The sequence below is a fragment of the Xiphias gladius genome, chromosome 14 (assembly GCF_016859285.1).
Source record: "Xiphias gladius isolate SHS-SW01 ecotype Sanya breed wild chromosome 14, ASM1685928v1, whole genome shotgun sequence".
In the NCBI taxonomy this organism is placed as follows: Eukaryota; Metazoa; Chordata; class Actinopteri; order Istiophoriformes; family Xiphiidae; genus Xiphias; species Xiphias gladius.
This window is the reverse complement of record NC_053413.1, coordinates 13486112-13511999: the sequence shown is the minus strand read 5'-3', so window position 1 is coordinate 13511999 and position 25888 is coordinate 13486112. Positions and strand designations below refer to the sequence as shown.

The 25888-nt window shown below is 40.6% G+C and overlaps 2 protein-coding genes across 2 annotated transcripts; both read left to right on the top strand.

Annotated features, from left to right (window-relative positions):
• The first annotated feature begins 353 nt into the window (after positions 1 to 353).
• On the top strand, positions 354 to 15463 carry LOC120798958 (MAM and LDL-receptor class A domain-containing protein 1-like). The gene is made up of 36 exons (XM_040143755.1): positions 354 to 536; positions 1279 to 1843; positions 1984 to 2180; positions 2275 to 2664; positions 3153 to 3445; positions 4023 to 4288; positions 4739 to 4807; positions 5102 to 5239; positions 5324 to 5580; positions 5722 to 5806; positions 5983 to 6054; positions 6262 to 6396; positions 6984 to 7240; positions 7356 to 7440; positions 7540 to 7743; positions 7876 to 8013; positions 8437 to 8693; positions 8779 to 8863; positions 8985 to 9215; positions 9356 to 9493; positions 9940 to 10196; positions 10282 to 10366; positions 10488 to 10718; positions 10858 to 10995; positions 11442 to 11718; positions 11796 to 11866; positions 11988 to 12218; positions 12359 to 12496; positions 12943 to 13199; positions 13285 to 13369; positions 13489 to 13719; positions 13859 to 13996; positions 14176 to 14432; positions 14610 to 14694; positions 14785 to 15352; positions 15460 to 15463. The coding sequence occupies exons 1-36, from the start codon at positions 354 to 356 to the stop codon at positions 15461 to 15463; spliced, it is 7098 nt and encodes a 2365-aa protein (XP_039999689.1).
• LOC120798882 (zonadhesin-like) lies at positions 15360 to 19522 on the top strand. The gene is made up of 6 exons (XM_040143672.1): positions 15360 to 16479; positions 16693 to 16901; positions 17011 to 17167; positions 17266 to 17660; positions 18304 to 18433; positions 18618 to 19522. The coding sequence occupies exons 1-6, from the start codon at positions 15531 to 15533 to the stop codon at positions 18758 to 18760; spliced, it is 1983 nt and encodes a 660-aa protein (XP_039999606.1). The 5' UTR covers positions 15360 to 15530; the 3' UTR covers positions 18761 to 19522.
• The last annotated feature ends 6366 nt before the right edge of the window (positions 19523 to 25888 follow it).

The following is a 25888-nucleotide window of genomic DNA, read 5'->3' as shown; positions in this document are numbered from 1 at the left end:
ATAATTAAGAAAATATGTTAGAGTCCATACAGTATTGACACTGAAGATAATGATTCATCGCTGTTACTAATGAATCATTCCTAGCCAGATGGTGTTCTGGTTATAAAACGATTGTGTACTCGTTCATATGCCCTACAGGAATCCAGTGTGAATCTAACACAGAGTTATGGACAGATGAGTCTACCCGCTGCCTCTGTTCTTTTGGACAACTCTCCTGCTCTCCCTCTAAGTGCCCTAAGGACCAAATCTGTGGTCCCCAAAGAGGAGGCTCCAGTGGGATTTCCACCTCTGGGACGTGCACTATACAAAGTCACACAGACTGTAGCACTTTTGATGGAGTGCTGTTCCGCTTCATGGCCCCCTGCACCTATGTACTGGCTAAAACCTGCTCACCCACTGATGCCCTGCCCATGTTCACTGTGGTAGTGGTCAACGAGCAGAACGGGAACTCATCTCTGCCAACTGTCCAGCAGGTCACTGTAGATACAGGGAACATCAGAGTGGCCCTACTGAAAAGGCAGACACACCGGGTTGCGGTGAGTTACTTGTACTGTGATCCATAGTATTCTTCCCAAAAATTAAAATGTCTGTCTTACAAAGGGACTTTTATTTAAAAAAAAAAAAAAAAAAAATTCTGAGCCTAAACATCCAAATAAGCCTTATTTAATGGTTTTTGCTTTCACTTTAGAAACTACAACCATGCAGCCATAAACTCATTTTTGGCACACTAATTGTTTATTGTCAGTTTATTCAGCTAAGCTGTTTATCAGCGTGACATCTCACATCTGAGGATAATAGTATTTTTCGTTATTCATTGCTAAAAGAGACAGTAATTTCCAGACCAAGCCATATTCAGGAATTGAATTAACATGTCTTTATGCTAGAAGCCTCTCTTTTTCTTTTCAGTAAAACATACAGTATTCCTAGTCCCTATTTTACATTGCTCCCTAGACCTCATAATACCTACCTAGTGTCTGTACAACTTCAGTTTTGAGGCACCTTGTCATTATGCTGTAATAAGTGTGAAGGTTGCTAATGTAGTAGATCAAGCAGTTCCCATATCTCCAGCCCCTTCTACTGATAAAGTGACTTTATGATAAAGTGCAGAGTTTAATGGTATGATGTCCTGGAATTCCTAAAGGACTTATCAGCCTTATCAATTTCTCAAAGATATATCTATCTTCAGAATGCCGCGTTTTACGCAAACTGTCAGATACAATAAATCGATATTGCGGATGACAGTCGGTAAGGAAGTCTAAAACTTACACTCTCATTCAGGTTAATGGGGTCTGGAGGAAGCTTCCGCTGAGCCTCAACAATGACACTGTCAACATCACGAGTAACCCCGCTGCTGTTGTACTGGGCACCAGTTTTGGTCTTTCTGTTTCATATGACAGTGCTGGTGCAGTACATGTCACCCTGCCATCCACATACTCTGATGAGGTTTGTGGCTTGTGTGGCAACTTTAACCACGTCAAAGGAGATGACTTTCACAAGCCTGATGGCACAAATGCCCAAAATGCTACAGATTTGGCCGAGAGCTGGCAGACTGGGCAAACCACCTCCTCCTGTGAAACGATTCTAGTCCCTCATCAGTGTGACCCACTGGAGGTGGATGAGTATGCCAGTGAGCCGTACTGTGGAGGCCTCCTTTCTAGTACTGGGCCTTTTGCTGACTGCCAGTCAGTTCTCGGGGCAGAGAGTTACTTCAGGGGCTGTGTGTTCAGCATGTGCTCTACTCATGGTGACCCAGCAGTGCTATGTGAGACATTACAGCTCTACACCGATATCTGCACGGAGGCTGGAGTCGCTGTACCCATATGGAGGAACTCCACATTCTGCCGTATGTTGCTTTATTGCTAACTGCTTTCATTCCTCTTCCTCCTGTTATTAAAATATGAGTGGCAAATAATGACTGTAATAATACAATAGCATTAAGGTCATGCTCTGTCCTCTTTCCTCTCTTTTCTTGTGTCCCCTCAGCCCTTCAGTGTGCTGAGAACAGCCATTATAACTCATGTGCTGATGGCTGTCCCGAGGTGTGCTCCAGTCTGGATTTAGTTGGCTCTTGTGAAAGCTGTGAGGAAAGATGCGAGTGTGACTCTGGCTTCAAACTCAGCGGGGGAAAGTGTGTCCCAGCAGAGGACTGTGGGTGCTGGTATAATGGAAAACACTTTGAGGTAAGTTAGGTAGATGAAGTGAAAACTATGTCATATTCACCTATTCACATCCACATTGCTATAATTTATTTACACACCTCCCTTTTCCCTGCAGAAAGGAACAACATTCGTGGAAGGAGAGTGTGTGCAGCAGTGCCAGTGTATGGGTAATAATGATTTGTGGTGCACCACAATGCAATGTGCAAACAATGAGGTTTGTAAGGTCAAGGAGGGGGTCAAGAACTGCTTCCCTTTCAAACCTGCCACCTGCAGCGTGTACGGTGATCCACACTACATCACCTTTGACAGAGTGGCTTATGACTTTCAAGGGGGCTGTAGTTACACACTGACTACAACATGCGGAGAAGAGAGCTCAGTCCAGTTCACTGTGATCGGGCACAACATGCATCCTCCACTTCAGAACTTCACCCGGTCCAAGCTGGAAGCTGTGACTCTGCAGGTTGAAGATTTTTACATCACCCTGAATCAAAATGGAGAGGTCAATGTAAGCATGAAAACTACTTGCAATTCTCTCCATCAAAAAATTCCAAGTGCAACTCTCCCATAGCATATCATGTCACAAATAAACTGATGTGAAAATGTGTATGATACTGAACAGCTTCCAGTCCATGCAAAAGTGTCTCCTGACCTGCATGTGGCCCATTTACCGGAGTGTCATTGTTCTATATTCTGTAATGTAATTCATTAATGGCAGTGGCTGACTTCAGTATCAGCAAACCCATGTTTATAGGGGTCAGTTAGTACTCTGTCAGGTCACTGGAAGTCACTTGTTTGTCATCTGGGGCTTACAAGATTCAACAAACTAATACCTGACCCACTCGACTTTGCCCTGAACAGCTGTTTAGAACTTAACTGGTTGCAGTAACTATCCCAGTAGAAAAAGAAACATTAATGCTTGTTTGGCATTCCAAAACAAACACACGTCTCATTAGAATAAAACTCATTACAGTTAATGGATTGTCCTCTCTCTAGGTGAATAACAGCCATGTCCGACTCCCCTATTTCACAAGTGGAACATATGGCTCATTATGGGTCCACATGAGGAATAATTTTATTATCCTGGAGACGACCTTTGGCCTCAGAATCATGGTGGATGGGCAGAACAGACTCTTTCTGCAAGTGGATGAGCGCTACAAGTATGAACTGTGCGGATTGTGTGGAACCTACTCTGGATACCAGGACGATGAATTCATAACCCCAGGAGGCCACAATGCTACAGAGTCATTTGAATTTGGTGACAGCTGGAGGGTGCTGGACAATAATGAGTAAGTTATTTTACGATACAGGGTATCTACACACTAGGCTGAACTTTGCTAACTGTGCTAATTAACAAATGTTAGCATGCTAACACACTAAACTCAGATGGTGAACTTGGAAAACACGATGCCTGCTTAATATCAGCATGTTAATATTGTCATTATGAGCATTTTAGCACACTGACATTAGCATTTAGCTGAAAGCACCACTGTGTCAAAGTACAGCCTCACAGAGCCACTTGCATGGCTGAAGGCTCTTTGCCTTATGAAATATTTTCTATATAGACCTGGCTTGCCTGATAACTTTATTCATACACAGATAAATACACAATAACCAGATTGATAACTGGCTAATTCCCAGCCAAATACACCTGGCAGGTTATTTTGGCAGTGTATACACTAAGCTCAAAACCTGGCAACCCAACAGGTTTTACATATACATTAGAACATGTTATTAAAGAATTAACAAGTAATAATAAATAAATTATTAACCAAACCATCCAACCTTATTTTGTCTTATTTTGAAGTGGCACCATAATTCCAAATGTTTTGATCTCTATTTCATTTTCTTAACTTTCTCCTCCAGGTGTACTGCCTATCCAAATGACCCGAGGCTGTGTGACTATGATGAGGAGAATGAGGCCTACAATGAATGTTACGCAATACTAGGGGATGCCTTTAAGTCCTGCCATGAACCCGTTCATCCAGACATCTACCTTCAGAGTTGTGTGTATGACTATTGTGACACAAATGGTGACAAACACACCATATGCGAATCTCTGAAGTCCTATGCAGCAGCATGCCAGGTTGCAGGAGTGGAGCTGCCCCCCTGGCACACAGACACAGCCTGTGGTGAGTTACGTATCTTAGATAATGAAAATGTTAATTTGTGAGAGGATATATACGTGTACTAATCTGGTCGTGATTAACTGACTGATGCAATTTTTTTCACAAAATAAAATTTGAACATTTACTAGTTCAAAATGTTAAATGAAACAATTTTGTTTCATGTCATGTATTTTTCTCTGCTTCTGCTTTTCATGGTTTTGATCACAACACAGACTGGCCTATTGCATATACAATAGGCAACTGCCTAGTCCAACCTGAATGATTCTTTTTTGTTTTGTTGTGTCTTGTCACTGATCTAAGACAATTGAAGAAATTATTAGGTTGTTAATCTGGGGAGGAGGAGGCCCAACACAAAATATGCTTAGGGTGTCGAAAAGGCAAAGATGATTAACTAATTTCCTTTTTGTTTGTTTTTTTATTTGGCTTTTTGTTTTGTTTTTGTTCTTATTTAAGCTGACCCTCAAACCACTTCAACTCGTCCAGCAACCCCACCTCCTACTTCTGCAACACCAGATCTGCCTTGTAAGAGCATTCAGGGTTGGGAGGCTTATTAAATCAGTGGCATAATACAATTTAATATCAACAATTTCAAATACGAATATTAAATCTAACAATCTTTCCTTCTAGTGTACATAAATAAATTTAATATATAAATGTACTTGAATATATCTGAATAAGCTGTGTAATTATCTACAGATTTTTATCTACAGTTTTTATCTATAGTTTGAAAAATTCTATTTTTCAAACTAATGTTCCTATAGAAAATTAGCTCATACTGTAATACCATTTCGATTGTGTTTAAATGCTTTTTCATAGTCTGTCCCATGAAATGCGACTTTGAAAAAAATCTCTGTGGGTGGGAGCAGCTCATACAGGACAGTTTTGATTGGACAAGATATTCGGGACCGACCCCCTCAGAGTTTACTGGGCCAAACCAGGACCACACCACTGGAGGTAAAACCCAGTGTCAGGCCAAACTACTGCATCTGTTGAATTGCACATGATTCATGCTTAATATGGTTTTTACCATTTCTCTAGCCGGTTTCTACATATACATTGAGGGAAACGGTGTAAACCGTGGAGACTCCGCCCGTATATTGAGCTCAGTGTGCCATTATAATGGGTCCCTCTGCCTGCACTTTTGGTACCATATGTATGGTTCAGCAACAGCAATGGCTCTCAATATCTACCTGCTTAAAGACAATAAAGCTACCAGGCTCTGGTCCATGGTGAACAACCAGGGACCCAAATGGAGTCCAGGAAATGTTGACATCAGAGTGTCTGGTCCTTTCCAAGTAAGTCTGACACTATATATCAGACAATACATGCACCTAAAAGATGCTGGTGGAAAGTTGCACACTCTTCTTGTAAAAACCAATGATCTTATTCTATACAGTGAATAATTATTTTTACTTTATTCTTATCACCCATTTCAGATCATAATAGAGGGAATTCAAGGCTCTAATGCTCAGTCAAATGTGGCCATAGATGACGTTTCCATCCAATTTGGCTCATGCTCAGGTGACATTCACCTCTTACAAAAAGGACAACAAAATGTTTTAATTTCATTAATTACATACTCTACCATAACATAATTTTCTTACACTTTTATTTGGCACTAATACATTAAGGTCTATATCTATGATCATACCTGATATATCTATGGGTTTAACAAATTCAATACTCACTTCCTTTAGGTATCTTCCCTGGCCTGGTTAGTGGAACTTCGCTTCCTTCCACAACTGCAGAAGTCCTCCCCTCACACCCAGGTAAGTGAACAGGAAGCTATATTTTATGGATCAGTTGTTCTGCATCAGAAAAGCTGAAGTTTGGTTACCAATTAACATTTGTGTCTAGTCCAACAGATACTGAATTTGCAATTTTTAATGGTGATTGAAGGTTACAGATTGTCCACATTTTTAGGAAGTTGCATAAGTGCCTCAATATTGAGTTCATGTTTCATATTTTCCCTGTAGTCTGCAATCTCGACTGTGGCTTCAACAGCAATCTTTGTAGCTGGAATCAAATGACTACAGATGCTTTTGACTGGACATGGCAGAATGGTTCCACACCCACACTGATGACTGGGCCCTCTGCTGACCACACTGGTGGTAATACACTATTTAGCTATGTGACAATCTAAATGGTGATTGTGCGAGAGAATATATCTGGATTTATAGGTGTGGCAACTATCACTACAGGGTGTCGGATCAGGGCACTATTTTAAAGTTCAGGGAAAAGGTGTGGAAAAAGATGATGCAAAGTCCAGGTCTAGGGTTTAGACTTTTTATCTAGTTGTTTATGTGTGATTCTGTAACAATAGAACACAACAGTACAGCCTGATTAGTAATGGAGAATCTAGCATGTCATGTAAACAGACAGAAACGACAATTAACTGAAAAAATATGTTCATGGCTAAATATGTTGCACACTGTTATAAACCAACAGTGTGTAACATAAACATGAGAAGGCACATCGGCACATCTCACCCACTGCTGTGTTTACAGGCACAAGCCACGTGGGCACACTGAGTTCACATGCACAGAGCATGATCAAGAACAGGAGATAAAGGGGGGGAAGCATGCACAGAGGCATGGCCTTTCTTACATTGACAAACAATATACAGAGTTAAAGGAAAATTCTGTTTCACAATGGAAAGTCATCTAAAATATTTGGTCTTTTCTTTACTCTTGTCTAGATGGCCACTACCTTTACATTGAAGCCAACAGTGCGTCACTTGGAGATACGGCTCGTCTCATCAGCTCTGAGTGTTCTGACTCTGGTCCTCAGTGTCTGCAGTTTTGGTACCATATGTACGGATCAGCAGACACAATGGGCATCCACGTTTACTTGCTTCAGAACAGAGTAGCAGATGCTTTTTGGTGGAAGAGGAATGACCAAGGAAATATGTGGCACCTGGCTCAGGTGGACATCGCAACAACTGGAACTTTTCAGGTGAGTCATCTCACACCAGGGACTTGTTAGATGGCCAGCCTTTGGTATAGTATTGCAACATTATTATATAACATTTTCTGCAAAATTTACAAATGAATACAATACCATCATTCAGATCATCTTTGAGGGGCGCAGAGGATCTAATGATCAGTCAGATGTGGCCATTGATGATGTAAAGCTTTATCGTGGTCACTGCCATGGTAAGAAACACAGACACAGAAAATACTAACATCTGGTAAGTTGTTTTTATTTCCAAGTGGCTATGCTGAGTGCTCTATTATATTGTTGCACCTTTGCAGATCTGAGTGGTGTTACAGCACAACCTCCTAGACCGAATCTAAACACCACAGCCCCTGTAAGTGTCCCTGGGCCAACCACTGCAGCTCCAGAGCCCCCTGTAGTTAATGTTACTGCTCAGGGCCCCATAATGAATGCCACCATACCTCCTCTAAGGGAAGCAGCAATCAACAGAAGAAATGACAGATCACCAGCTTCGCACCCAGGTCTCTTCACATCTGCCGTCTCTTCATTTCTGGCTATTACTGGTGTTGAACTGGCATACAGTATTTTTTTTTTCATTGTATCTACAAAGTGATCCAATGCTAGGCTAATGATATGTTTCATGATTTCTCCAGTCTGCCAAATGGACTGTGATTTTGAACAAGACCTTTGTGAATGGAGTCAGCTGCTTGCAGATGTTTTTGACTGGACAAGGCACAGCAACTCCACTCCTACAACAATGACTGGGCCTTCCTCAGATCACACCACAGGAGGTAAGCTTTGACAAAAAAAAAAAAAAAAAAAAAAAACTAATTAACTTGGTGAAGAGGATTGAGAGAATTTAAACTGTTATTTTGACATCAGCGACAGTCACATGAGAATCTCATAGGATCCAATCAAGGAGAAAAGCTTCTTCTGTTTGAAAAAAGAGATAAGTGGCAATTGGCAGCATTAGCATGTTCTCCTGTATATCTAAAAGAGATCATCATCTCACATTTCACGACTGCTGTCCAGCTTTAAATTTTGCAAAAACTGAGAATGTCAAAGGATGGAAAACAATAAAACAAAAATAAATAAACAAAATAAACTAATCTACAAATTTTACTGATCAATCAAAGTATCCTCATATTAGAGAAATGCTATATTTAACATTTACCATTTACTTGAACTGACACAACTCTGATGTCCTTATCCAGATGGCCACTACCTTTACATTGAAGCCAACAGTGCGTCACTTGGAGATACAGCTCGTCTCATCAGCTCTGAGTGTTCTGACTCTGGTCCTCAGTGTCTGCAGTTTTGGTACCATATGTATGGATCAGCAGACACAATGGGCATCCATGTATACTTGCTTCAGAACAGAGTAGCAGATGCTGTTTGGTGGAGGAGAAATAACCAAGGAAATATGTGGCACCTGGCTCAGGTGGACATCACAACAGCTGGGGGTTTCCAGGTCAGACACCTACTACTATGGTAGAATGATAATGATAAGAGAAATCTTACTAATAATAACAAATGAGTTGTTTTTCCTAACCCAGATCATCATTGAGGGGCGCAGAGGCTCCACTGAAGAGTCAGATGTTGCCATAGATGATGTAAAGCTTTATCATGGTCGATGCTCTGGTAAGAAACATGCAGACAGAATAAGTTCCAGTAAACCTTAAAAACGTGTTGCCTATTTTAAAATAGGTAATGTTTGATAACATTTTAAATATAAAAATAAACCTTTATTGTACTGTTGCAGATTTGAGTGGTGTTGTGACAACAAGCCCACCTAAACCTGCTGGACACAACACAGCTCCTCCAAGTGGCCCTGTGCCGACCACTGCAGCTCCAGAGTCCCCTCTGGTCAATGTTACAGCTCAGCCCCCCATGGCAAATATCACCATACCTCCCACAGTGGAAGCAATAACCGACTTACTTAATAAGGACAGTGTAACTGAATCTCCAGATGAAAAACCACCACAACACCCAGGTACAGTAGTGATTCCACAAGCAGCACTTGTACATACCTGGTGTTGGGACTTGCATAATTTATTTTTTCAATATCCAGTTTTTTGTGATTTCCAGAATTACTGTCAGTGATCTCAAAATATTTCTGACTTTTCTTTGCAGTATGCCAACTCCACTGTAATTTTGAACAAGATTTATGTCAGTGGAGTCAACTGCTTGCTGATGTTTTTGATTGGACAAGGCACAGTGGCTCCACTCCCACTATGATGACAGGTCCTTCTTCAGATCACACCACAGGAGGTAATTAGCCTTATGACACAAGCCAAGTGTAGTTGTATACCATATTATAGAAGTGTTCAACTGTCAGAGAAAAAGCAGCACACTGTTTTTCAGATTGAGGTCAGCCAAAGTCACACTTATATCTAGTGAAAATCCCATTGTTGAAGCAGTTCTTACTTATCAAACGAGAATGACAGACTGATAAACACTGCCTTGTTCCTGATGTGAGATATTTTTCTTTAGTCTCCAGAAGATGTGCCAGTAGAGCTGCTGCTCATTAAGGAAATCATTTTTTTGCCTTTCAGTGTTTACAAGACATTTCCATTGTCAACATTTAGCCTCCAATTTCAGCTGTCATTAAACATATCTTGAACGTAAAATTAAATGAGATCTCATTCATCATTATCTGAGAAAACTTTATAATGTGCTATGTATTACCTTAACTAATCTCTTATGCTCTTATCCAGATGGCCACTATCTTTACATTGAAGCCAACAGTGCGTCACTTGGAGATACAGCTCGTCTCATCAGCTCTGAGTGTTCTGACTCTGGTCCTCAGTGTCTGCAGTTTTGGTACCATATGTATGGATCAGCAGACACAATGGGCATCCATGTATACTTGCTTCAGAACAGAGTAGCAGATGCTGTTTGGTGGAGGAGAAATAACCAAGGAAATATGTGGCACCTGGCTCAGGTGGACATCACAACAGCTGGGGGTTTCCAGGTCAGACACCTACTACTATGGTAGAATGATAATGATAAGAGAAATCTTACTAATAATAACAAATGAGTTGTTTTTCCTAACCCAGATCATCATTGAGGGGCGCAGAGGCTCCACTGAAGAGTCAGATGTTGCCATAGATGATGTAAAGCTTTATCATGGTCGATGCTCTGGTAAGAAACATGCAGACAGAATAAGTTCCAGTAAACCTTAAAAACGTGTTGCCTATTTTAAAATAGGTAATGTTTGATAATATTTTAAATATAAAAATAAACCTTTATTGTACTGTTGCAGATTTGAGTGGTGTTGTGACAACAAGCCCACCTAAACCTGCTGGACACAACACAGCTCCTCCAAGTGGCCCTGTGCCGACCACTGCGGCTCCAGAGTCCCCTCTGGTCAATGTTACAGCTCAGCCCCCCATGGCAAATATCACCATACCTCCCACAGTGGAAGCAATAACCGACTTACTTAATAAGGACAGTGTAACTGAATCTCCAGATGAAAAACCACCACAACACCCAGGTACAGTAGTGATTCCACAGCAGCACTTGTACATACCTGGTGTTGGGACTTGCATAATTTATTTTTTCAATATCCAGTTTTTTGTGATTTCCTGAATTACTGTCAGTGATCTCACAATATTTCTGACTTTTCTTTGCAGTATGCCAACTCCACTGTAATTTTGAACAAGATTTATGTCAGTGGAGTCAACTGCTTGCTGATGTTTTTGATTGGACAAGGCACAGTGGCTCCACTCCCACTATGATGACAGGTCCTTCTTCAGATCACACCACAGGAGGTAATTAGCCTTATGACACAAGCCAAGTGTAGTTGTATACCATGTTATAGAAGTGTTCAACTGTCAGGGAAAAAAACAGCACACTGTTTTTCAGATTGAGGTCAGCCACAGTCACACTTATATCTAGTGAAAATCCCGTTGTTGAAACAGTTCTAGTTATCAAACGAGAATGGCAGACTGATAAACACTGTATGGTTCCTGATGTGAGATATTTTTCTTTAGTCTCCAGAAGATGTGCCAGTAGAGCCGCTGCTCATTAAGGAAATCATTTTTTTGCCTTTCAGTGTTTAAAAAACATTTCCATTGTCAACATTTAGCCTCCAATTTCAGCTGTCATTAAACATATCTTGAACGTAAAATTAAATGAGATCTCATTCATCATTATCTGAGAAAACTTTATAATGTGCTATGTATTACCTTAACTAATCTCTTATGCTCTTATCCAGATGGCCACTATCTTTACATTGAAGCCAACAGTGCGTCACTTGGAGATACGGCTCGTCTCATCAGCTCTGAGTGTTCTGACTCTGGTCCTCAGTGTCTGCAGTTTTGGTACCATATGTATGGATCAGCAGACACAATGGGCATCCACGTTTACCTGATCCAGGACAATAAGGCAGATGTTGTTTGGTGGAGGAGAAATGACCAAGGAAATATGTGGCACCTGGCTCAGGTGGACATCACAACAGCTGGGGGTTTCCAGGTCAGACACCTACTACTATGGTAGAATGATAATGATAAGAGAAATCCTACTAATAATAACAAATGAGTTGTTTTTCCTAACCCAGATCATCATTGAGGCGCAGAGGCTCCACTGAAGAGTCAGATGTTGCCATAGATGATGTAAAGCTTTATCATGGTCGATGCTCTGGTAAGAAACATGCAGACAGAATAAGTTCCAGTAAACCTTAAAAACGTGTTGCCTATTTTAAAATAGGTAATGTTTGATAACATTTTAAATATAAAAATAAACCTTTATTGTACTGTTGCAGATTTGAGTGGTGTTGTGACAACAAGCCCACCTAAACCTGCTGGACACAACACAGCTCCTCCAAGTGGCCCTGTGCCGACCACTGCAGCTCCAGAGTCCCCTCTGGTCAATGTTACAGCTCAGCCCCCCATGGCAAATATCACCATACCTCCCACAGTGGAAGCAATAACCGACTTACTTAATAAGGACAGTGTAACTGAATCTCCAGATGAAAAACCACCACAACACCCAGGTACAGTAGTGATTCCACAAGCAGCACTTGTACATACCTGGTGTTGGGACTTGCATCATTTATTTTTTCAATATCCAGTTTTTTGTGATTTCCAGAATTACTGTCAGTGATCTCAAAATATTTCTGACTTTTCTTTGCAGTATGCCAACTCCACTGTAATTTTGAACAAGATTTATGTCAGTGGAGTCAACTGCTTGCTGATGTTTTTGATTGGACAAGGCACAGTGGCTCCACTCCCACTATGATGACAGGTCCTTCTTCAGATCACACCACAGGAGGTAATTAGCCTTATGACACAAGCCAAGTGTAGTTGTATACCATATTATAGAAGTGTTCAACTGTCAGAGAAAAAGCAGCACACTGTTTTTCAGATTGAGGTCAGCCAAAGTCACACTTATATCTAGTGAAAATCCCATTGTTGAAGCAGTTCTTACTTATCAATCGAGAATGACAGACTGATAAACACTGCCTTGTTCCTGATGTGAGATATTTTTCTTTAGTCTCCAGAAGATGTGCCAGTAGAGCTGCTGCTCATTAAGGAAATCATTTTTTTGCCTTTCAGTGTTTACAAGACATTTCCATTGTCAACATTTAGCCTCCAATTTCAGCTGTCATTAAACATATCTTGAACGTAAAATTAAATGAGATCTCATTCATCATTATCTGAGAAAACTTTATAATGTGCTATGTATTACCTTAACTAATCTCTTATGCTCTTATCCAGATGGCCACTATCTTTACATTGAAGCCAACAGTGCGTCACTTGGAGATACAGCTCGTCTCATCAGCTCTGAGTGTTCTGACTCTGGTCCTCAGTGTCTGCAGTTTTGGTACCATATGTATGGATCAGCAGACACAATGGGCATCCATGTATACTTGCTTCAGAACAGAGTAGCAGATGCTGTTTGGTGGAGGAGAAATAACCAAGGAAATATGTGGCACCTGGCTCAGGTGGACATCACAACAGCTGGGGGTTTCCAGGTCAGACACCTACTACTATGGTAGAATGATAATGATAAGAGAAATCTTACTAATAATAACAAATGAGTTGTTTTTCCTAACCCAGATCATCATTGAGGGGCGCAGAGGCTCCACTGAAGAGTCAGATGTTGCCATAGATGATGTAAAGCTTTATCATGGTCGATGCTCTGGTAAGAAACATGCAGACAGAATAAGTTCAGTAAACCTTAAAACGTGTTGCCTATTTTAAAATAGGTAATGTTTGATAATATTTTAAATATAAAAATAAACCTTTATTGTACTGTTGCAGATTTGAGTGGTGTTGTGACAACAAGCCCACCTAAACCTGCTGGACACAACACAGCTCCTCCAAGTGGCCCTGTGCCGACCACTGCGGCTCCAGAGTCCCCTCTGGTCAATGTTACAGCTCAGCCCCCCATAGCAAATATCACCATACCTCCCACAGTGGAAGCAATAACCGACTTACTTAATAAGGACAGTGTAACTGAATCTCCAGATGAAAAACCACCACAACACCCAGGTACAGTAGTGATTCCACAGCAGCACTTGTACATACCTGGTGTTGGGACTTGCATCATTTATTTTTTCAGTATCCAGTTTTTTGTGATTTCCAGAATTACTGTCAGTGATCTCAAAATATTTCTGACTTTTCTTTGCAGTATGCCAACTCCACTGTAATTTTGAACAAGATTTATGTCAGTGGAGTCAACTGCTTGCTGATGTTTTTGATTGGACAAGGCACAGTGGCTCCACTCCCACTATGATGACAGGTCCTTCTTCAGATCACACCACAGGAGGTAATTAGCCTTATGACACAAGCCAAGTGTAGTTGTATACCATGTTATAGAAGTGTTCAACTGTCAGGGAAAAAAACAGCACACTGTTTTTCAGATTGAGGTCAGCCAGAGTCACACTTATATCTAGTGAAAATCCCATTGTTGAAACAGTTCTACTTATCTCTTATGCTCTTATCCAGATGGCCACTATCTTTACATTGAAGCCAACAGTGCGTCACTTGGAGATACAGCTCGTCTCATCAGCTCTGAGTGTTCTGACTCTGGTCCTCAGTGTCTGCAGTTTTGGTACCATATGTATGGATCAGCAGACACAATGGGCATCCACGTTTACCTGATCCAGGACAATAAGGCAGATGTTGTTTGGAGGAAAAGGAATGACCAAGGAAATATGTGGCACCTGGCTCAGGTGGACTTGACCCCTATTGGAGCTTTCCAGGTGAGTTACTTATTACAGAGGTTTCTTTCCCTAACCTGCCTGATGTTAGAAACTTGACAAGCAAAATGCTAATAGTGAACTACTTGCAACAACAAATGAGTGTAACAGAACTTAATGGATCTGTATGCTGTAACAGACATACTGTGCTTTAGTATTAACCTGTGCACTTACTTTTAGATCATTTTCGAGGGACGAAGAGGTTCCAGTGATCAGTCTGATGTGGCCATAGATGATATAACACTTCATCTTGGACACTGTGGAGGTGATTCTGTCCTACTGACAATCTAATCAGTCCAAACAGTGTATAACTGAAAAATGATGTGTCTGACTTGACTGTGAAATGTTGTTACAGACCTGGCTAAACCAACAACCTCTGCTCCCAAAACCTTGGATCCAGTTGTAACAGCAGGTCCTGAGCTTCCTCAAGCAAACAGCTCACCTGCTACACAGCCACCAAAAACCACTTCATCAAAACCACAGCCAACATTAGCAACTGCATTGACAACAACAACCACAACAACAACAACAGCGGTCCCAACTGACTCTGATACACAAGCCCCTGCAAAACCATCAACAACAACTCAGCCCCCCTACACTTCAAATCCTGATTTCCCAATGATCACAAGACCTGATGTTCTAACAACAGCTCGACCACAACCTCCAACCACAACTACACCACAGCCACAAACAACAAATAGACCACAACCTCCAACCACAACTACACCACAGCCACAAACAACAGCTAGACCACAACCTCCAACCACAACTACACCACAACCTCCAACTACAACTACACCAAAGCCACAACCTCCAACTACAACTACACCAAAGCCACAACCTCCAACTACAACTACACCAAAGCCACAACCTCCAACTACAACTACACCAAAGCCACAACCTCCAACTACTACTCAACCTGAGTCACAAACAAACAGACCACGACCTCCAACCACTACTCAACCACAGCCACAAACAACAGCTAGACCACAACCTCCAACCACTACTCAACCACAGCCACAAACAACAGCTAGACCACAACCTCCAACCACTACTCAACCACAGCCACAAACAACAGCTAGACCACAACCTCCAACCACAATGCAGCCACAACCACCAACCACAGTGCAACCTGACTCACAAACAACAAATAGACCACAACCTCCAACCACTGCTCGACCTCTGACCACAATGCAGCCACAACCTCCAACCACAACTACAACACAGCCACAAACAACAGCTAGACCACAACCTCCAACCACAACTACACCACAGCCACAAACAACAGCTAGACCACAACCTCCAACCACAACTACACCAAAGCCACAAACAACAACTACACCCCAACCTCCAACAACAGCTAGACCACAACCTCCAACTACTACTCAACCACAGCCACAAACAACAGCTAGACCACAACCTCCAACAACAGCTAGACCACAACCTCCAACCACTACTCAACCACAGCCACAAACAACAAACAGACCACAACCTCCAACCACTGCTCGACCTCTGACCACAATGCAGCCACAACCACCAACCACAGTGCAACCTGACTCACAAACAACAAATAGACCACAACCTCCAACCAAAACTACATTACAACCACAAACAACTAGACCACAACCTCCAACTGAAACTCAGCCAAAGCCACAAACCACAGCCAGACCACAACCTCCAACTGAAACTCAGCCACAGCAACAAACAACAGCTAGACCACAACCTCCAACCACAGCTAGACCACAACCTCCAACCACAGCCAGACCACAACTTCCAACCACAACCACACCACAACTTCCAACCACAACCACACCACAACCACAAACAACAGCTAGACCTCAACTTCCAACAGTTACACCACAGTCCACAACAACATTGGGACCAGAACTCCCAACAACAACTGGACCACAGCCCACAACAACATCTAGACCAAAACTTACAACAACCATTACACCACATCAACCAACAGACGGACCTCAGTCTACAACTACATCTACACCACAATCTACAACAACAGCTAGACCACAACCAGCAACTACACCTGTACCAAGTAAGTCAGAAGTTTTTCCATAATGTATACGTTATTCCTCACGTTAGGCAACAGTGTCAATAGTCACTTGTGAACTAAGATTAAAGAATGGCTAATACATGTACAGTCAATATAGTATAGTATATATATTGATTGTATAGACCTTTATTTGTTTGTCATTTTATGCTTGTATCTAAGTATATACTCTGTTTCTATTTTTCGGTCTCTCTCTAGCACCCTCTTGCCCAGAGAATAGCCATTACACCACTTGTGTCCCTGCCTGCAGTCCAACCTGTACACTCCTGAATGGCCCACTACACTGCAGTGACACTGAGAGTTGTGTGCCAGGATGTGTATGTGATGATGGCTTTTTGCAGAAAGAGCATCGTTGTGTGCCTATCCAAGAGTGTGGATGTGTGGACAGAAACGGCATCAAACATCAGGTCATATACATTGTTAATTTCAAATAATTTGGACTACTCTCTGAAAGCTAGAGCACTGCATGGGGACACTGAGGTCTGAGCTGTATTATGACTTTCTCTTTCTTGACAGTTCAATGAAGTGTGGTACACCAATCACTGCAGTCAGAAATGTCAATGTGAGAAAGACAATGGCATGGGGAAGATTGACTGTTACGACAAAGATGAATGCGACGGAAATGCCGTCTGCCTCCAAAACGACAAGGGCAACTTTTACTGCAAGTCTACAGGTGCTGTCAATGCCAAAATTTTAACTCTGTGACTTATCTAAACTATGTAACATCTTCTTCACTAATTTATGAATTGCTCTACACTTGTTTCTCCATAGGCTTCAGTGAATGCACTATAAAGGGAGACCCTGAGTACAAAACCTTTGATAAAATGAAGCATTACTTTGAGGGTGAGCACTCATATGTGCTGGTTCGTACCAACAACTTACCAAATAACCATCCAGATGTCTACATCGAGGGCATCAATACACACAGGGGACATGATGACAATGATAGTCAGCATCATGGTGACAGTAGCAGTGAAGAACACCACAGTCGCAGAGTCAAGGATGAAGATGAAGATGACGATGACGATGACGATGACGATGATCATGATCATGATCACAGCCATGATGCTGATAGTGAAGAGCATTACCAAAACCACAGATTACGAGAGCTTAAGATCATAGTGTACAATCACACTGTGGAGTTCAAGAAGAATCGGAGGCTGGTTGTAAGTATCAAGGGCATTTTTCATAACACATTGCTGCCGTCTCATTTTCCTGTGGTGGATTTTCAGCAGATACAATATTGGGTACATGGGAAAATGTCATATTCATGCCCGCCATCAAACATTTGTGAAAACACTGAGGGAAATAACCAGCATTCCTTCACATCTTTTACTGGAGAGGTTACAAAAGTAGTAAGGCAGATGATATAATGTGCTAACTTAGTCATATGTTATTTCCCTATCTGTCTTTTAAACATGTTTGTGTATTCATATTTGTTTATGAGAGGAAGAGAAAAAATACATAAAAACCACATACATACATATTTATACACCAAAACACTATAATATATATCTATATATAGATATATAATATATATAGATATCTATAGATATATATAGATATATAAATATATCTATACAGATACAGATATAGATATAGATAGATATATAGTGAGTCAAGACCTCCATGTTGGGCCTTCTTGACGGATGCATAGATTCTTCAACTTTTAGGGGACAGGAAAACTAAAATGTATGTTTTGTGAATCCCTGTACACATTGTATATAATCATACAGAAGAAAATACTTCTTCAAACACGTCTACTTAAATATATCCCATTGACAAATCCCCCTGTGTATTTCCCGTCAGGTGGATGGCAGGAGAACTAATACTCCTGTCTCACCAACTGCTGGTCTACACATCCGGAAGCATTCTTCTCGCATCTACCTGAAGACCGACTTTGGCCTCTCAGTGGAGTTTGATAGACACAACAAAGCAGGTAATTAATCTTAACTTCATTAAACATGTCTAACAGAATTAGCATTAGTCCTGGAACTTGTAGAATGTATTACCAATCCTTGAATCACAATTTATCATCTAATTCCATGTCAATGACTGAGTTATTTTTCTGGGAGAGATATATTGAATTAAGTGACATTGTATTGTTGATGTTCTTCCTCCAGAGATCATTCTGCCATACATATATAAAAGCAAAGTGGGGGGTCTGTGTGGGAACTTTGACAGTCAAGGGTGGAATGACTGGATGAAGCCAGATGGTACCAGAGCCAGGAGCGTTCAAGAGTTTGGAGAGAGCTGGAGAGTGTAAATATCAGATGGATGTAAGGATGAGACCCAGTGGAAGTTTTGACCAAATAGAAACATTACTGCCAGTTTACAAGAAAAATCTACATTGATAATATCTATCCCCCTAGAGAATAAGAACAGACAGATTTAATACTGATTTCAGTTTTTCCTTAGACAACAAACCTAAGCTTCCAAACATGACTTGCATTAAACATGACTAGTGGCACTGTTTTCCAGTTTTCTTTACCTCCAGCTTTTAGGGACAATAACTTCTTCCTTTTTATAAACAAAGTGTATAATAGTAAAAGGACTTCCCTACTGCACCTGTTTGTTTCTGAGATTTTGCATTGTTTCAAGAATCTGATGTCAAGCCTCCATTTGAAAGCTTTCAAGTGTATTTTTAAAAGTTACTCATCCCTTTGAAATCTTTCACTTTTTTCAAGAAATCTTTGTAATCTGTGACAATGTATCAAACCTTACTGTTTTTGTCATTGCCATGCATACCACTTATTCAAAATTGATGTTCTTACAGCTTTACATGTATTGTATCTTACACAGTAGTGGACACCCTGAACACAGAAAAAAAATGTACAATACAGTGTGTTTAAATAACCAGAATGCATAACTACACATGGATTATTTATCACTATCTGATACTCTTGAAAAGGGATTAAATGTGCAATAAATGATTATTCAGAATGTTCTTTGCACTTGTTCATAATGTGTATAATAAATGTGCTCTGTGGTTAAATTTGTGTCGCCTTGTGTCTAGCCATTTCGGTCTCAACTGTAGCTACAACAGCAATCCTGACATACATGCAGTCTGACAGTCTAAACCAGTGGACTTGTCTTGTCTCGAGTGTACGTGTGTGTGTGTGCGCGAGAGAGAGAGAGAGAGAGAGAGAGAGAGAGAGAGAGAATGTCTGTGATGCTCACATTCATGTGTAAATAAGCCTCAGCCGGACTCAGCAGCCACACAGTGTCATGGATTGCTTTGCATTGTTCTTCTTTCTCCTGTTGGTGTTTCTACCTCTCAATGATGGTAAGTAAAATATTACCACATTTAATTTTAAACAATTTAATAAAGTCCAGGCATGGCATCTTCAAATTTTTCTCATAATGCAAAAAAAAAAAAAAAAAAGTGTTAATATCAGAATTTAGTATACAAATTTACAAAAAGGATGAACAGTTAGATATCATTAAGATACTACAAACAAAAACTGTTGAACATTGATAGACAATGATTTGACTAGTGTTCTTTGACCGGTTGGTAAAAAGCTAACTGATTGCTCAATGATTAACTAATTTAAATACTGAACGACTCAGCTGACTGGATTATTCCAAAGACCAGTGGTAAATAATTCAATGCTCACAAGTGCAGTGTCGCTGTCAAATAAAAAATAAGCCCCTGTTGGACCAGGTTATTGTCCTTGGGTGCTTAGTTTTATTTTTAGCTAAATCACCGACTCAGTTTATTAGGGATAACAAGTAAACAGCATCCACCTGTTATCATAATAAATGTTGGTAAGAGGTCATTTATCAGTGCTAATTGTACTGACATTAGTGTGAAAATTACCCCCATAAATAGGCACTAAGACTATCAATTTTTGCCAATTCATTTTTTTATCTACGTTAATGAGACGTAATTGTATAAAAAGGTTTGTTTAAGTCTTAATAGTAGTAAGTGAAACTTGCTGAAAATTGTTGTTTATACAGAAACTGGTTACAAATTGTGTCTCTAAATCAGACAATGAAAATTTCACATATATAAATCATGTCCACACAAAGAGCTCATTCCTTTAACAAGAATTTGTTTTGAAGTGTCTGTTATTAATTTTCTATCAAACCTGGAACATAAATTTACTGTTAACTCACTGTTGTAGCATAATGAAGTTGATGTGGATGTCTGAAAACCATCTGTGTAACATTTTACAAGAAAGATTGAACTGCATTATTGCCAGCTACCTCTCTATGGCAAAAGCTCAAAATAGAGATTTTTCCTGATTTCAAATGAAATGACATGTCGCTGTCCCTTTTAATTTTCTAGCTCAAACAGCAGCTACCACACCAACAGGTAATATCCACAATACAACCCCATACCCTGGACCCTACCGGCTCTGCTGGGCAGCCACAAAATATCTCACAGACCCAACAATCTGGAGACTCTTAGCTACAGCTACTACTACCATTATATAAAAACTACCTGCTGTAGAACAAGATGTGCTCTTTGTCATCCACTTGATTACTGTTAAATTACTGTTAAATAATCATTATTTTGTAAGTGACCAGAGCGATCTTAATATAACGCATGACTATGTGCAGTGTTGATCTTGTAGTTTCACCTCAACAGCTGTGTTGTGTATGCTCCGGGATGTGTCGGTCCATAACTGCTGTGCGGCCCTGGACATAACTCCACCTGATTCAGGGGTTGTTTCTGCGATGAGGTGTGCATGACAATAAACGACTGTTGTGCTGACTACAGGTCACCCTGCACATGTAAGTGAGGGTGAATGCAAAATTTAGAAAGGCATACATTTCCAAACATTTAGTGTATATCAGTATAGGATTTGAGATTGAGTTAGTGGTTAAGATTTATAGCGCAAATCTTTTGTCTTGAGTACAGCTTTGACCACTGCGCCGCCAATCAGATCCAGCATATCAAGCAGCAGTACTACATCTAAAATGGCAAATATCATCACTACTTTGTCATCCACCGTCTCTTCAACAACAGCACCAAATACAACAAACAGCAGTAAAACATCTGCACTATTAAATGTGAGCGAGACCTCAGTGCCCATAATGTCTGCTACTACATCTACCAGCCAAACAAGCAGCAGTATTACAAATACACCAGCAGATAACAGCTCTACTTTATCAGCCTCTGTAATGACAGCACCCAGCACAACAATCAGCAACAGTACCTCTACACTAACACATATCACAACAACTTGAGCATCCACAGTTTCTGCTACTGCAGCAACCATCCAAACAAGCAGTAGTACATCTTCACCAGCAGATAAAAGCACAGTGTCATCCATCTCTGTTCGGACAGCGCCCAGCATACAAAGCAGCAATACTACATCTGCGCCAGCACATATGAGTACAACATCCTCCGACACTATCTCTATTATTACAGCACCCGGTACAAAAAAACTGCAGTACATCCACACAGACAGACACCACATCTTCATCAGCCACAGTCTCTTCAACAACAGTGCCCAGTACAACAAACAGCAGTACGTCCACACTACCGAATGTGAGCACAACCTCGGTGTCCATAGTGTCCTCTACTACAGCGACCAGCCTAAAAAGCAGCAGTACTCCATGTACACCAGCAGATGGCCTCTCAACTTCAGAATCCAGAGTCTCTACAGCTACACGTTGGTCATTATGATTGTCTATGTTTAACCTTTAAATGATAATATCTCTAGATTGTTATTTTTTTGTATTGTTTGCATCAGGGTCTGGGGCAACATTGATCCTCAGTTAGCGATTCACCTCGTTTGGCATGCCCACTAACACCTCGGGCTTTTAAAAGTGTCCTTGTTCTCGTAGGAGTAACAACACTGACAGAGACTAGTAGTGTCACATCTTCACCAGCAGATGAAAACACATCTGGAGTTTCCAACAAGAACACAGATTCCCAGACCACCACCAGCTCAAATAAGGGTACGGTCAGTCTGTTCTTCAGTGATATAGTTACCAGTCTGCATGATAAAATACATTTTCATTTGTACTTCTTTTTTCCAGATTACCAACAGGTGACTGTTCACCTAAAGCTTCTGTTTTAACTTATGGGGAAAATGAAGATGTTATTTCCAAGGCTTTATCTAATGTAAGTACAAACAACGTTCAAATATACATCATAATGTTACAGTTCCACAAAAAAAAACAACATGTAATATATCCACCTTTGTTGCTAATCAGTGAGTGTCTTCTCTCATACAGTTTCCATCCCAGGCCCTCCTCCAGCAGAACTGTAATGACTGCACTTTGACCATCAGACACATCAAACCCACCTGAGAAATGGCCTGTGTTTCAGCCAGACAGACAACACACTACACAACTCCCTGAAATCACACAGACATTTGTTAAATCTAAGAAAATGACCACTGATTAAGGTAGTGCTGTTTGGCTGGATCGTGTGTACACACACAGTGAATCCAACACTACAAGGGAGGCTGAGAAAAAAAATTAATGATGGATGAGGGAATAAGTTAGTGTTGTGTGGTGCAAATCAAAAGTTTTTGCTCTTTCAGCGCATCTCCACAATCCAACTGTGCAACTGGAGTTAAGTCTACAGACTGAGTCTGTCTGATCATATGGTATCACAAAGATGTTGAACCAGTCCTCTGGCTGTGTGTAAAGTCTCAAATGGGCAGGTGTCCTGCTTAATCTTCACGGCAATAAAAAATATGCACCGTGATTAAATGTGTCACCTTCGATCCATTGGAGTCTCAGGTGTAGCTGCAACAGCGTTCCTTATACGTGTACAGTCTGTAGGCGTAACCCATCATGCATCAGTGAATCATCAGGGAAATAAAAATTGTCAGGAACTTTTGTAACGTGACAAGGTATTTGATTTATTTTGACACCGAGATCATGTATGTCAGAAGTGTTAGCCGCTGTTAACCACACTCACCAATCATACCAAGTCATGGGTTGGTTTGCATTGTACTGCTTGCTCCTGATGGGTTTGTCGACTCTTTACAATGGTGAGTAAAATGTCATTGCAAATGTGTTATGTAGAGGCTATGCACGCTTTTTAACTCTTGACAGTGATGGCACATGATGATGAATAAGAGGGTTTAGTGCCGAAGTGGTGTCAATGACAATTTGTCTGAAATATATTTTCAGGAAAAGTCCTGTGCTCTAGCTGGCGATGATCCAAAGAACCATCACATAAAGAACAAAATAAAACTGAGAAAGCAAAAGGCTGTATTCTCTTAGTGTTATTTTCTTCATCTTATTATCTGTAACAGACTGATAAAAACTTCAGAAGTGTTACTTATGCCTGTTTTACTGAATTGAATTAACAGCATTTTTGTTCTGCTTTTTGTATTTGGTTTGGTGTGTGTCCCTGAACCTCTAATTAAAAATGATATAGATTTGATTGTCTAGACAAACAGGAGACTGCCATGCTTTGAACAAACATTTGCTTTTTGAGCTGTATGCCGTGAATCTGACAGTTCAGCTGTGGCTGGGTAGCGGATCTACTTGCCGGAGGCCAGTCTGTGTCATCTCACAGAACCACTTAATTTGATGAGTTCTGCCTCTTTACACACAGTTTACAAAGCAGAGTTATAAATTAATCAGTGTGTCCTATTCTCTCCTGTGGATGAGTCACTGTATAAAAATATGCGAATGAGCACAACTCTTAATTCCATAATCAGTTTGAAGTCACACACTAGGATTGGCACCGAACAAAAAAAAAGCAGATTTAGTAGCAAACTCAGCTGTGAGACTTGAATGTCAAATCAGGAAATTAATTAATGTTGCACATAGTTGAGTCGGTTGACACAGTGCCAACATATTTACCATTCCTACATGCAAGTGGAGATTTTTCAGCATGGTGATGGAAAGTTCACAAGCCCACATCTCATGTCTTGGTACCCAAGATGATTGTCCAGAAACAATATTACGGTAGGTGAGACACAGATGGAAATAGATAAGCTGATATGAATCCGGTAAAAAGCTACGTAGTAGTAGCCTGTCTACATGTTGTTGGGGTTTTTTCTTTTCTTTTTCACATCTGCAATCATTTAAACAAAAAAACTGAAACTAAAATTAACAATATGTTAATAGGCAGTTTATTTCCTGCTCAATATTCTGTCACAAATTTACATACAGTTATAGATTTTCATTCATATTACATCTACTGCAATATTCTTCTTTATTAGTCATCTTGGATAAAAAAGCTTCGTGTGACAAATCCAGCCCCTCTGGCATGTCTCTGCAGTAATGTCATTACAAGTCCATGGCCTCAGTAGTGTGACCTTGGGTGTATTCCAGTGTAGTGAAAACTGAGTTTGCAAACCCTGAGCTGAGGGACACTCTGGGCTACTGTGCAGTGTTTCCCATAGCAGTGCACTGCTGCTAAGTTATGAGCGGTGACGATGAAGTTTCAGATGGGTCATTAATATTCAGGACGAAACGTAACCACCACAACTTGCACTTTCTACACTGAGCGAAGCTTAGTGGGGCTTTTATGAAAAGATGTGGACACTACCGCACAGCCACAAAACAAATTCCAGCAGTCCATCATAGATTGTCGGCAAGTGCGTGTGCAGCAGCTGGCCAAATCACTCAGCAGAAGCAGCATACAGCGACAATGTCGACCTACCTACCTCTCCGAACAGAAAGTCTTTTACTTAGCTAACTTCTTTGGCAAAGGTAGTAGAAATATAACATAAGTACCAGAACTGAGTTAAATAAAGTGCACGTTTCCGAATTTCCATTGCGAAGTGATTGTTACAGCCCAAACTAAACGGTTACTAGTTTTATTAACATGAACACCACTGTGGAGCCTATTCCGAAGACTCTCGTAATACCTGCACATTTCGCATTAATTACTCAGAGAGTACGATGGAGTACCGCATTACTGCGACTCTAGGGAATACACTGCACCTCCGTGTGGCATCCCATGTGATCAGAAAATGGATAAAACTATTTTTATGCATTTGTGCACTTTTGCCCACACAGAGTAAAAATTTGTGCTCCAACCATTTTTGAGAAATCAAATCTTAAAATTTCAAGCATAGGTCTATCATATCAGCAACCCATTAGCGCCCTAATGACTCGAAAGTAGTCTCCTTCATTTGTACATCATTTCAACCCCTTCATAGATTTTCTCACGTTACTGTCACACACCCCTGTGCCCAATAGCTGCATTTTGTATTCTCTTGGCGCCCATTTTTTAACATAGATCATGTGACCAGCTGAGTGGGTCCCTGTACATGTGATTTCAAACCAATTATGAAGATAAAAGATTTTTTTGCTTGGCATACAGGAGAAAGAAAAAAAAAAGTGCTTACTATGTGACAGTAAAAGTACAGAACACTGAAAAGAATATACTTTTCATTAAGTGAGTGACTTTGAATTGGTGGTCACAATCACGATAGTCTCAGAACATAGTTTAAAAGCAATGCAC

Coding starts and splice junctions, on each gene's coding strand:
- LOC120798958 (XM_040143755.1), top strand. CDS start 354: ATGGCCCCCTGCACCTATGTACTGGCTAAAACCTGCTCACCCACTGAT. Junction 8,864..8,984: donor TTATCATGGTCGATGCTCTG/GTAAGAAACATG, acceptor GTACTGTTGCAG/ATTTGAGTGGTGTTGTGACA. Junction 13,200..13,284: donor CAACAGCTGGGGGTTTCCAG/GTCAGACACCTA, acceptor TTCCTAACCCAG/ATCATCATTGAGGGGCGCAG.
- LOC120798882 (XM_040143672.1), top strand. CDS start 15,531: ATGCAGCCACAACCACCAACCACAGTGCAACCTGACTCACAAACAACA. Junction 17,168..17,265: donor CTTTTACTGCAAGTCTACAG/GTGCTGTCAATG, acceptor GTTTCTCCATAG/GCTTCAGTGAATGCACTATA. Junction 18,434..18,617: donor TGATAGACACAACAAAGCAG/GTAATTAATCTT, acceptor TTCTTCCTCCAG/AGATCATTCTGCCATACATA.